This window comes from Acipenser ruthenus, chromosome 27 (assembly GCF_902713425.1).
Source record: "Acipenser ruthenus chromosome 27, fAciRut3.2 maternal haplotype, whole genome shotgun sequence".
NCBI lineage: Eukaryota > Metazoa > Chordata > Actinopteri > Acipenseriformes > Acipenseridae > Acipenser > Acipenser ruthenus.
Window position 1 is genome coordinate 1,364,274 of NC_081215.1, and position 13,545 is coordinate 1,377,818.

The 13,545-nt window shown below is 38.7% G+C and overlaps 1 protein-coding gene across 1 annotated transcript in view; it reads right to left on the reverse strand.

Annotated features, from left to right (window-relative positions):
* Positions 1 to 669: 669 nt before the first annotated feature.
* The window catches only part of LOC117425896 (MORN repeat-containing protein 1-like), a 53,489-nt gene continuing 40,613 nt past the window's right edge, over positions 670 to 13,545 (reverse strand). Inside the window, exons 14-15 of the mRNA XM_059002125.1 lie at positions 7,922 to 7,992; positions 670 to 1,422 (exon numbers count right to left, since the gene is read on the reverse strand). Of these exons, the coding sequence (XP_058858108.1) occupies positions 1,283 to 1,422; positions 7,922 to 7,992 (211 nt within the window). The 3' untranslated portion in view covers positions 670 to 1,282. The remainder of the gene's footprint in view (positions 1,423 to 7,921; positions 7,993 to 13,545) is intronic.

The following is a 13,545-nucleotide window of genomic DNA, read 5'->3' on the forward strand; positions in this document are numbered from 1 at the left end:
GGGCACCAGCTCTGTGGGTACGTTCAAGGATTTGTTTTTATATTTTGAAGTCTGCCATTGCCCTGGGGAGGAATACAAACCTGACATTAAAAGATACTAAGGCAGCATAAACTCAGAAAGCCAATGATCCTGTGCAAACAACGTACACCACGACAAAGCATCTTCTAGTCAACGCAGATGGTATTGCCGATGAGGTGGTCCAAATATAATAGCTGCCCTTAGTACTCAGTTCTTATCTCTTTTACTAGGCTCTCGGCTGAGTTACAGTTGTCTGATAAAATAACTTGTTCCAGGCAAGTTTGGGCCTCCCTTATCGTTTCCAATGCAGTGCTGTGTTTCTTTTGAACATAATTTTAATTTAATTCTAACTCCTTTATATTTAGTACAAATTTCAGTCGTCTTCCGTTTATTGTGTGGTTGAAGTTTTTATGGTGTATTTTAAGCTTGTCTTAGTCTCTGATTCAGGCCATGTTTTTTGGCTCAAGGAAGCATGCTAGCTGCAACATGTGAGTCTAAGAGGCTAACAGCCATCTGCTCTGTGCTGGTACTAACAATAGATGTGGATGAAAATAAAAAGAAAACCTCACTTCATGTTATAATTTTGTCATTTTGTAAAACAAATTGAAAAACAAAAAAACATGTTTTAAGGAGATTTATTACAAAGTCATATACAGTATTGGTAAAAAACTTGTGAATAAGATGCCAAGTTCTGAACAAAAGCACATCAAAACCAAGGGGTAAAGATGAGGGCAACTATCGGACCACCAACTGAAAATGTTTTTTTCTCTTTCCATTTTTTCGCAGTCTGCATATTTAATAATACATCTCAAACAAGTGGTGGCATTATTATTATTATTATTATTATTATTATTATTATTATTATTATTATTATTATTATTGCAGTTGTCAACAACGTTCTTTCGCATATTTGCGAGAAATAACAGCAGATGTCACAAACGTCAATGACTGTGTTGACAGAATCTGACACTGCCAAGTTGATGCAGAAAATGAGACACAAACGAGAAGGGGCTGCACATTTTATGATATGCTTCACATACAGTAAAAAAAAACAAGAAACAAAAAAAAACAATACAAGGTACTGAGGTTTTCTTAAACATTATAAAATAAACATTAGAGCCCCTTTTGAATTGCCAATATCTCCATGCTTTTGTCTTCAATCAAATAATTTGGAATGAAAATGTACTGTAAAACACACACATGGTGATCCCTGCTAGGAAAAACTCACATATTAGTTTGCAAGGAGCTGCCCTGACTGGTGTGATCACTTGCTTTCCTTTCTGACACTCTTGCTGTTCTTGCCGTTCTTTGGGGGAATGACTCTGAGAAGCACAAACGCTGGCGGTAGAGGGTGGTTAAGGAACGGTGGGCTGGTCACGTCCTGGACCATAATCACATATTCACCTGAAAGAGCAAGAGTGAGTCTTGGCTTCTAGAGGCTGTCAAGGATATATACTGTACACAGAAAATGTATGAACGAGACATTCAGCCCATCCGTGCTTCTACAGTTCCTAGTTGCTGGTTAACCTAAAAAAAAGTCGGGTCTTCAGGTGTTTCAGTATTAACAACATGGTGAGGCAGCCCGTTCCATACTCTCATTACTCTGTAAAGAAGTGTCTTCTTACCCCTGTCTTAAGTCTATCTTAAATCAAGGGTGTCCCATCCCAGTCCAGGAGGGCTATTCCACTCCAGGTTTAACAGGTACAATGAGATTGTCATACATGTGACAAACACACAAAGATTTTACTGCTCATGAATGATCAACCCAATACATTCCAGTAACACAATTATATTATATGTATATTATTACATAAAGTTGCTCCCAAACATCTTTCTTTCTTTCTTTCTTTCTTTCTTTCTTTCTTTCTTTCTTTCTGATATCCTCTGAAGTCACTGTCTTTTCTCACTGTGATTGTAGGACATGTTAATTACTGGTTATATCAGTTCTGGCCTTTCTCCATGTTAAATGTTTGTTTAGCTGCATTTAAAAGGGAACGAATAGAAAAATACACAATAATAAATACATGCTTTAAAAGTGTATCTGCTGCAGATTATCATGCAATGTCTGGCGAGCACAAGGAGCTGGTTCTGAATATTTCATTGGCGGCATGTGAGAGTTGCATTAGTTAGAGATCAATCTTAAAGCACTCTGTTACTTGAAAGGACTTTGCGGAGCTCAGGAGAGAGGAAAGACTAACCACAGCGAGGATAATATGGTACCATTCTCACCCATCACTACGAGAAACCATTCAAATTAAAGTTTAAAAGGAAGTGCCAGGACGTTCCCATTGGATCCGCGGTATATACTCCATCATACTCTCATTTCTGGAAGCTAATTATTACTTTTTTTTAAATTGTTCCCTGCAGTTGTATTCTGGTAAACGTGTTAAATAATCAAATTGTTCTGTTACCTCAAAGCAATTACAACAGGTGCTATGACATCATAGTTATTAATTTAGTTTTTTTTAAATGTTATCCTGTGATCTGTGTTAATGAGTCTCTGCAAAGATTTCCTTTTGACAGAAAGCATAACACAGAATGTATAATATTGCAACATCGCAGTGAATGGGTAAACAACTGTCAGCAACTCAGTGTTTATTTTTGTTTCTGTTAATAGCTCTGTAAATTATTAGTAGCTGTATTCCTTGTCAGGCAAAAAGTCAAAATTACAGTATGTGCTGGGGAAGAATCATATTACATTAGTCCTAGTATTTAACTGTATTCACATTTTCTAGAAAATAATAATAATGATTTTAAATAACCCAATGCATTTAACTTTCTTAGCAGGGAAACAGGGAATTATAAGTAAATTTAATTAATAAAATGGACATGGACTAATTGGATTTAATTAACACATGTGGTCTTATTAATGAAGCGCTTACAAATGTTTTTTTTTCTTTTCTTAATCATCACAGCAGAGGGCGCTACAGCACACCCCCTCCCCAGGGCACATTTCACGAATAGTCAATTTGCATATGCAGCCACAGAAAAAGTTAAATCGAATAATTTGTATTAAAAGCAACAAGACCAGACCAAAATGGATCTGCAATTTCTAGCATTTGATCTGTCAGAAGGAAGTACTTGTAAAATGATATTTTCATTTCGGTGAGATGTGGTAGTCTGGCTTCTAAGTGTATAAAGAAATGCACCAAGACTGCAGCCCACAAGGAAAGACAAGCCATGCTTACAGTGCATTCTTACGAATGAGTGGCAGTTCTATTAAAGTGGGGGCAGTTCATGTGACAGATACATAAAGAACGGACTGTTCATGATCAACGCTTTACATTCCAATAACACTAGTTTGCTTAGATCAAATTGCTCCCGTGCATGTCTTTTCCTTTTTCCTTGGGTTGCATTTCATTTTAGAAGAAAATACAGTAATATAAAAACACATGATAATAAATAAACACATCAAACATCTACTGCAGATTTAATGCAACGCCTTGCAAGCACCAGGAACTGGTCCTGAATATTTTATTGGTGGCACGTGAGGGTTGCATTAGTTAGATAAAGCATGCCTGAATCTTACTTGAACATGCAAAGATGAAAGGATCTGGCGGAGATCGGAGAGAGGAAAGACTAACCACAGCTAGGATAATATAGCACCGTTCTCACCCATTACCAAGAGAACCAGAATCTATCAAAAGGAAGGGTTAACATGCTTCTATTAAGGTTGTGGTGTATACAGGGCAGCATATTTAAATGTAAAACCTGGAAAATCATCTACTAGTAAGTATGTTTAATAGACTGGACTTGGCACAGGGTGTAAAGAGGACCCTCTTTCTTGACAGTGAGTGAATCCTGTAACATACCTGACACAAAAAACAGCCATCATTTGGGTAAGACATACATCAGACAGGAGTACTAACTCAGCAAGTTAGCAGCCATCAAGGATATCTGGTACTCCAAGTAAAAGCCTTTAACGACCAGTGCATCATTACATTATAAGATTTTCCATACAGGTTTGTACAAGCTGGTGCCCAAAGATTAAAAAGATGTTATTCTAAGTATACTTCAAACTGCTGTAATGAATTATAAACTACTGCAGAATCGTATTCACATAACCTAGATTTTCTTTATTAAAAAGCACTACAATACTATGTGCAATGTATTAAGTTCAAACTTTTTTAGTAGCTACTTCCTCTTGAGTTTCTGCCAGTGTTCACCTCTGTCTCTGTCCCGCATGTTATTTGAGAATAAGCTTCTTTTGTGTGTGGTTTGAAAAGAGGTTGGAATGTATCTATGTAAAAAAATCGAACCTGGTGTTTTTCATTAGAATAATTTGAACTGGATGTATGAGTGCAAAACATTAATATATTCCACTGGAAAATAATTCAAAAATACATGTCTAGCATGCACACGTATAATAAAAATAAGAAGAAGAAAACAGAAAATGTTAAAACACTGAGGTTTTCAGCACAGTCTCATTCTGCTTCTCCAGTTTCAGAATTTCGTGTTTCAAAAAAATAAATAGCGGAGAGATGGAATTACATGTGTGTTTCACATGCAACTGGACGGAAACAAAGGACGTGTCAACTCAGATTTGGCTCTCATTGAGCTGATGCTAAAATTGCATAAATTACATCCATTCAAACGATAGGCGGATGTGCACTTTTGCACTAAGCATTTTGCCCAGTTTCAAATGTGTGGTCTGTAAGTGCTGAGTCCAAAAGGAGAGGCAGCTACACACTAATGGAGGGTTCCTACTTGAAACGTGTAATGAGATCCAGTATTTAACCTTTTTTTTGGCAATAGTTTTTCCTGCTTTCTATTTAAATGCATATGGTAAGTTCAAAGATCACAATATCATTTTGTGACCTAGGTAATCCAAGCAGGGTTGTTTTCAGCATTGAGAATATATACATGCATGAGTAAAGGTTACCCATGTAAAAAAAAACTAATTAACAGTGCCATAAATACAGTGTGAGAACTATGGGATTATATTAGGGGTTTACAGCTGCACTGGATGAGTTAGCATTCCACAGTCAGCAATACATTTATCGTAAAGTCAGTTAGAAGCCGTGTCATCTAATCAAGAGGCAGCTTCTTGGTTCCTTTTGGCAGACCAGTCATCAAGAACAATTTTCAATTGATACGGTGCATTTTTACAGCCAAAGCCCCATCATATCATGTCACATCGCATCTCATGAGACTTCTTATTGGGTCACACTGTCAAAGCCTTAACATCAGTCTTTAATTAACTCCTTCTTTTTGAAGGAGACAAAACATCTGTTCATTTAACAACACTAGAACCGAACAACTGAGCTATATATTTCAGGTCTCTCAGTCCATTTATGATAATTATGACGATGATGTAGCTGCAGGATATGGAGCCTGAAAATTCTGCCATTTCCAAGAAGTTCTGTTATCCGCAGATTTGGAATATCTCTAGTTATAAGGAGTTCCATAACATAAACCAACTATGCTACCCAGCTCCTGGTCCAGGCCCTGGTACTCTCCCGCCTAGACTACTGCAACTCCCTCCTGGCTGGCCTCCCTGCGTCCGCCACCCGTCCGCTCCAGCTCATCCAGAACTCTGCTGCTCGCCTGGTGTTCTCTCTACCTCGCTTCGCCCACGCTACTCCACTACTCCGCTCGCTCCACTGGCTCCCGATCACCGCTCGCATCCAGTTCAAGACTCTTGTACTAGCCTACAGATGCCTTGATCAGACTGCACCCAGCTACCTCCAGACCCTCATCTCTCCCTACACCCCCACTCGATCTCTCCGCTCCGCCTGCACTAGAAGACTGGCTCTACCTCCGCTACGCTCCCCTGCCTCCCGAGCCCGCTCCTTCTCCACCCTTGCTCCGCAGTGGTGGAACGACCTTCCTACAGATGTCAGGACTGCCCAGTCCCTGACCACATTCCGGCGCCTCCTTAAGACTCACCTCTTCAAACAGCACCTGTAGAACTCCTCTGTTGTATCCTGGGACACTATCACCCTTCATTTAAATATGCTTTATTTTGCTCTTATCTGCCCCCTATTTTACTGCATTTAATCCTGTACCTCAGAATATTGTAATCTCCCAAGTGTTTAATCTGTAGTATTTTGTACTTAATCATATCCTGATGTAACTATCACTACTTAATCATATCCTGATGTAACTTTCACTATTATCTGCTGTATTATTGAATTGTGGTTTGTCACACTTGAGAATTATTGTATTTCTTGTTCTTATTGTATGACTTATATTGTAACACTTGAATGTATTTGTATTTGCTTGCGATTGTAAGTCGCCCTGGATAAGGGCGTCTGCTAAGAAATAAATAATAATAATAATAATAAACAGGATCAAGACTGTGTAAGGCCCTGTAGGTCAAAAGCAGGATATTGAAATTGAACAAATAACCTAATTGGCTGGCTTACCTGACAGTAATAGGCTTTTTTTTATTACAGAACAGGGTTATTTATTACGTGAAGTATTGGAGAGAACGGCAAAGACCAAATTAATAGAGTCACTTACCAGATGGTTGTGTTAAATATACTGCACACTGCACATTTCATTCTGCATATAAGGACAATCTAATTGGAAAAGGGAACAAAATAGGCTGGACTATGGCAACCTACCACAAATAAAATGAAGCAGGGGGCATTATTTTAACACCTAGTGGGGTGTGGAACACTATCTGGGTATCAGCTTGGAGGAAGGAGAAACAGTGGGGGGGTCACTGTGGGTGCTGGCAATGGAAGCATATGACAGTTAACATCAACAGCCAAACAAAATAAAAACGAATTGCCTGTGCATTTCTCTGCTTTCCCCTGTTCTCTGCTCTGAAATGTTTTTCTTCCATTTTTTTTTTTTTTTTGCATTACTCAGCTAAGATTGAATCCAGATTTAGGGTGTTGAAATTCCAACCTGAAATCCATCATACAGAAGGTCCCGGATGAGTAGTCCAATGCAATATTATTTTTAATGGTGTAAAAAAAAAATATATATATTTTGTTTGGATTGTTACATGAGGTAATGCATTTTTAAAAAAAATGCAGAAACATTTTTTTTTTTCAGTTTTCCTTTGTTTCAGAAAAATACTATTTTTAGAGTCAGATTTTGTATGCTTACACAGTGCGTGAGAAGAGGTACAAAAGTATAAGCCAGTAGATCACGTACTAATGAGTGAGCATTGTAAGGGACTGGCACACAATGTGCCCTACAGTGCTTCTGTAAAACTTCTTAATATTGTGTTATATTTAAAGTTTTATTGAACACAGCTTCAGTCCAGGTCATCTCTGAGCCAACAACTATACCACCTTTGATTCTGCTTACGTTAGACCCCAAAAGCACGGATCTACTAAGAACTTGGCCTTACAGCTTTTGCAGAACCATGGTACGCTATCAGCCTCAGTGTGTAAAATGTGTTGCTAAAAATCCATATACATTGTAGATTCTGCTGTGGCCTGCTAACGGTTCTGTCTGGGTTTCCTCCGGGTAATACATTGGGTTTATACTGGTATCCGTAATGGTATTTTCTATATTTGAACACCATTCTGTCCTGGCTGATTTTATAAAATGCACTGGAAGTGGAAACAGGACATGCTGCACCTCAGTGGATCTTTCCAGTATAAGCATATTCTAATGAAACTTCTATTTAATATCTTACCAAGCCAGCAATGCTGAAGGGCGAGAGAGTTCTAGCTGGAGTCCATATTGAATATCAGATATTTATATTTCAAAGCCTGTATGCATTCCCATTTTTTTCTTTTTCAATGAGTTATCCATACAGTTGGTTTATCTTTCTATAAAGTTACTTAGTACTGAAAGAGTTGAACTTGAACAAATATTATGTTTTTATAAGTCTCTTTTTTAATTCTCGATTGATGCACATATCTGCATATCCCTTCAGGATACGGGATGCCAGCGCCATGCTTCAGCTAGTTAGCCATGCTTTCACAAGCTTTCTCACCTGCTCTCACGTTCACGCTGTCTGCAAGGCTGCTCTTTGAATTACCTCCCACGTGGCTCACTATGTTGGATCTGCAAGACAATTGAAGAGTGAGATGTGAATTCTAAAGGCACGTACAGCATAGCAGAAAAAAAATACTGGTTTAGAAACTGTTATAAGATCTGCTGCACTATCTGCTGCACTATCTGCTACCTTTGGAAGCTAGCAATCTCTCTCTATATTTGTTCTCATAACAATTGGCTTTTCTTTTGCAGTGTCCCACCGGGTAGTCCCTAGATTCTGTCTCTCTTTAGAAGTGGTTTTGTTTTTTTTGTTTTATTTAATCTCATCCCTTCCCAGGGAATAGCGCATGTTGCTCCAGTCTGGTTTATCTAAGCTCTGCTCTTTTCTAATTAATAATTTAAAGGGTTGTTCACAGTCTGTGTACTTGTGTGTAATGTTCTGTGTGCTGTCGTGGGTCTAGTGATGCATGAGGAGCCAGCAGTAATTTGTTATTCCTTGCCATCTTTCAGTACTTTTGACGTTGGAAGCAAAACTTCAAACATCTTTTCCTTTTCTCCTTGTTTTGCCGGAGCTTCTGTGCGGCAAAATGCTATCATTAAAACCATATTCCAAAAATAATGGGAACCAGCCAAATGTGTAGACAAGCCACAGAATTAAACAACTGGTGTCACAAAGAATCAACGTTTTAAATCTGTTGTTTCACCACTGTTTGACACTTTGTGTTCCTTAAATAGCAATTTCTGAGCTCATTTCTGCTGCACACAATAGCAAATCTGGGCTGTGTAATGTTCTTATAAGAAATGCAGCAGAAGGAAATGTTGTGTTAATGGATTGACAACAGGGACTTTGGTTGTAAATATTACTAGACTAACTACCAACTCAGCCAGCGAACTGAGAACAAGAACGAATACTTAGTTAGTAATAAGAACGAATACTAAGTTAGTAATAATAAGTAAGCTTTGAGGTATTAAGGCCACATTGCCTAGAACGTGCTACCAACAAATATAAAATTGACGGAAGATCAAAGATCTTTAAAGAAACCATGGGATGGGATTACTTTCAGTAAGATTTTAAATATCTGCATCTATAAATGGCTTCTAATCTTTAATAATGTGCTTAAAGCCTTGATAAAAGTGGCAAACGTTTGTGAATTTGCTGATTTCTTTAAAAAGAGCCACCACTGAAATGGAGACATATAATATGAAATACAAACCAACTACCTAACCAGCAAAAAAATGACATAAACGATATGCATACATTTTCAAATTCGTATGCATGTACATAAAATCGATCTGACATCAGTTAACAAACAGAAACTGTTTTTATTGCATCCCATGAAGTCAATTGAGTTAATTCCCAGAGGATGTATCATGTGTCATCACGCACACATTTATATAACATGTTTTGCCTTGGGACATGGCTGTGGGCTGCAGTACGTTTTATTTTTTATTATCATTATTATTATCCATAAGATAACTTGGCCACGCTAGAAAACGAATGAATTTTAAGAATCATCCATGATAACCTAATGCCCAAGCTGAAGGAAGAGATATTAAAATGCACTTCAAACAATTAACACCCCGAGTCTAATTAGGCAATATTTTGGTCTAATCATATTTCAAAAAAGTTTTTACGAATGCTTGCCCTAGATTCTGAGTTCAACACAATAAGCACCCACAGTCGGGAAGCAAGCCAAGTAGCCAAAAGTATTGTTCCAGCCATGAAATGCTGGTTTTTCTGTACATCCTCCGAGCTGTAGACAAGGGAGTGTGTCTCTGCAAATGTTAGATGATTGCTTTGCTTTACCTTAAACCCATCATGAGCTTTCTAGAAAGTAGGGTGCTACGGAGAGCTGCATAGATGATTTATATGTCAGAACCGATTTGAAAATCTCAGTTCAAATGATGCTGCACCACTGCAACCTGCTTGAAGATCGATTTGTTCACTCGCTGAACCCAAGCAAAGAAGGCAAAGGCCAGCCTGGGAAGTCTCTGCCTCGACTGTCTGGGTGAATGGCCAGTAGTGGTTTGAAGGCCGATGAAGCGAACTAGCCCGAGACGACTTTCCACTCTAAACCTGCAGGAGCACTCAGATAAATGCAGCCCTCCCTATGGCCCTAGACAAGACTGACAACTTGGCGCAACCGGTACTTGAACCATGATTGCAGGACACCCTGGACTCCAAGTGGCAGTGCTTTGACTCTGTGACCCTTCTACACAGTGGATTATGAAGAATAACAAACTGGATAAAGCTACATGCACTGAAATGCAGGTGTTACGGAAGGGATGTAGGGTCTAACCCTTAACATACCTGGAGGATAGACTCTCAAGATATGCTGTACTGTGGTTTCAGCAGTTAATGTTGTGTCTCTAGGAAAAAGTCAGTCTCTCTCCTCTTATTTCATGAACCATTGGTGTTTTTTTTTTTGTCATTGGTGTCCAATTGAATAATGGTGGCTGGAACAGATCCATTTGAATTACATCATTTTCTCTGTGTGTAAATTTGCCTCTTGAGGATAGGATTGTGCTGAAGCCCGTTTGTGTCTCGGGTTACTGCATGAGTAAAGCTTTCGGACCAAATTAAATGAAGCAAATCCAGAAGAGTGGAAATAGCCAAAGAAACACTGTGCCAAGATCCTGTATCACATCTGAACACAGCAGGCCTATGAATATAGTGGCCAAATAAAGGTGTTGGTCATTCATTCAGCCAGGATAGTGACATTATTGCAATAAAAGAGCTGAATTAAAAAAAAAAAAAAAAAAAAAAAGTGTTATAGTGCTCGTATTTGATTCCTGAAGCTTCTTAAAGCTTAACCTTTAACCTCTCGGAAGAGGTAGCTCATTCTCTAATACCCTGTTCCTGAAAGGTATCAATATTCTAGTCTATTGTCTACTTTGCCAAAAGAGCACCAAGGGGTCGTGAATTACATATTTAAGCTCAGTTTTAGATAGTAACATTTTACAAGAAACAAGTTAATATTTTCAACATGGGCTAGTCAGTTACTGTAACAAACTTCTTAAATATCTAAAAGTTGTTTTTTTGTGCATCATTAAACTACAAAGCTTTCTATCAAACAATATGGATTTATTCATGACAGGCCAACAAAGCATGGTCTTTAACAGGTTAAGAAACACTGGGAGGGAAAAGGTTTAACGACTGAAGACAAAGGATGGAGCTCTAGACAAAGTCCAAGACTGACACTGTTAGTTTCAGCAAGCTGCTGATCCAGCCATTAAATACCACTGCAGAAACAGCTGAACGCTTTGGCACACACATTCCGTTTTTCTTCTTCTTATATGTATATAGAAATATATGTAAGGCTTTCTCTGCGGAAACATAGATGTCTCTCAGAATGGTATGATTGTATTTCTTTTGAAGTCTGCCTGCGAGTCTTAAGACACAAGCCACTAGAAGAGATTTTTTTGTTCGGCACAAAGAGGATTTTAGTATTTCCTAACATGTTGTTAACAGACCCAGAATGGCTGCAGCCCAACATATTAAAATTAATGGGACCTGGAGGGCTATAGATTCATTGGTCAGCCATAAGTCCCTTTAAGGGTGTAATATGAATCAGGACGGTGCATGTACCTAAGATGTATTGGAGGCAGGCTTTAAAAATTAGGAAATGTTTCTTCTGGGGGTTGTACTACAGTCGTCCCATTGTGAACAATCATTGCAATCACCATATAGTGCATAAAATATCTTGCAAGCATAGCAAATCTATCCTGGGAGGCTGAGGGGGTCTATATTTAGATGAGTACCTATGGGAGTCCACCGACAGAAAGAAATGTAGGCTTAGTTTCACAGAGGCAATAATGTGGTATGTGAATAGGCTGCTCCCTTTGCAGCATATTAATCGTAAAAAGGTTAGACCGTTTTGCTGAACAAACACCACAGTTCTCCTTTGCCCCTGCTATTAAATATTTGAATCTATTAGCTTATTATTATTATGTTTTTATATTTACCGTCGAGCCTAAAAACAACTTATACGCACAGAAGGTGTCTTAATATATTTAACAAGTATGCCCATGATATACATCCCCCCACGGCTGTAAATACAAAGTCAAAAGATCATCTTCATATGAAGTGCAAATAGCCACACCCAGACAGTATGCCGAGACTGATGTACAGTATACTGTTCTCCCAAACACAAGACAGACTGGGGCCACACTGTGGTACAGACCATAATTAGTTCCATTCTCAGATTTCTACAGGCACTAAAAGGTCAGTAATAAAATGACTGTTAATAAATGGTACTGCATGTTCATATGCATTGAATTTGAACTATAAGCAGAGACATAAGAGACAGAGAGAGAGCCTGGGATGACCTATGCATCTTTTGTTTATCTCCAATAGTCAGCTCACACTGCTTATGTAACTGCTTCTATACCTTCTCATGTAAATGTAGTGTTTTGAGTTCTTAACGATGATGATGCAAACTATTCTATTGTTAAGCTCTTTATGATTAAGCTCTGTATAGCATCCTGCACTGTTTTACAAACTTACTTGATCCCAGTTGTGCAAACATTTGAAGGGCTTCAACAGGAAACAGCCTCTGAAAGGAGCACATGTCTTGACTGCTTTACTGATGGTCTGCGAATGAGTGGCCTCAGCCATTTATTCAACCAGTTGTGTAACCATTAACTGTTTTATGCATGGCTTTACTGTAAATGCAGCAGTACGAACGAAACGAGAACAGCAGGGGATCAACGCAGGGGATCAATGGGTTCACCCTGCGTTGTAGTCAAATAGGATGCTGTGTGGTCCAGTGGTTAAAGAAAAGGGCTTGTAACCAGGAGGTCCCCGGTTCAAATCCCACCTCAGCCACTGACTCATTGTGTGACCCTGAGCAAGTCACTTAACCTCCTTGTGCACCGTCTTTCGGGTGAGACGTAGTTGTAAGTGACTCTGCTGCTGATGCATAGTTCACACACCCTAGACTCTGTAAGTTGCCTTGGATAAAGGCATCTGCTAAATAAACAAATAATAATAATAATAAATGCATAGCAACACTGTAACCATAATCAGCACCAAATCAAAGCTCCCGGTACCTCCAAAGACAAACCCAGGTGACAAAACTAGTATAAATCAGCTACATTAAATTACATTTGTCATTTACGCATTTTGGAAAACAAAATCGTTTCAAGTAGGCAATTCGTGTTTCTAGCTTCTCTGTGATTAGTTTTATTTGAGTTGCAAAATATCACCCAGTTTTGTGTTGCTGGGCCTTTAATAACGTTTTGATAAAGACAGCAGGCTTGTCAAATCTTAAGCTGGCGACCAACGAGGGAGGGCACAAGTGTATGAATATGGTCCTTTTGTGGCACCCAGCACATGAGAGCCATAGATCTACAGGGCATTGCTAGCCTACTATAGAATGGCTTTCTTTTCACAAGGCTGTCTTTTGCCATTAATTTGCTCCTAGCTACTTTCAATAAAAGGCTCGATTTTTTCTCATTTGTCTGCTCACAATACCGTCCTACAAATGCCTGGATTTCAATTCCGTCGTCTCCCTAAAGGAATCTCTTTTCATGAAACACAGGCCCTGTTGGAAGCTTTTAAGAGACGAGAATGTTGAACTGACTGGGATCTGATCCTAACCGAGGCAAGAGTGGTTCTTC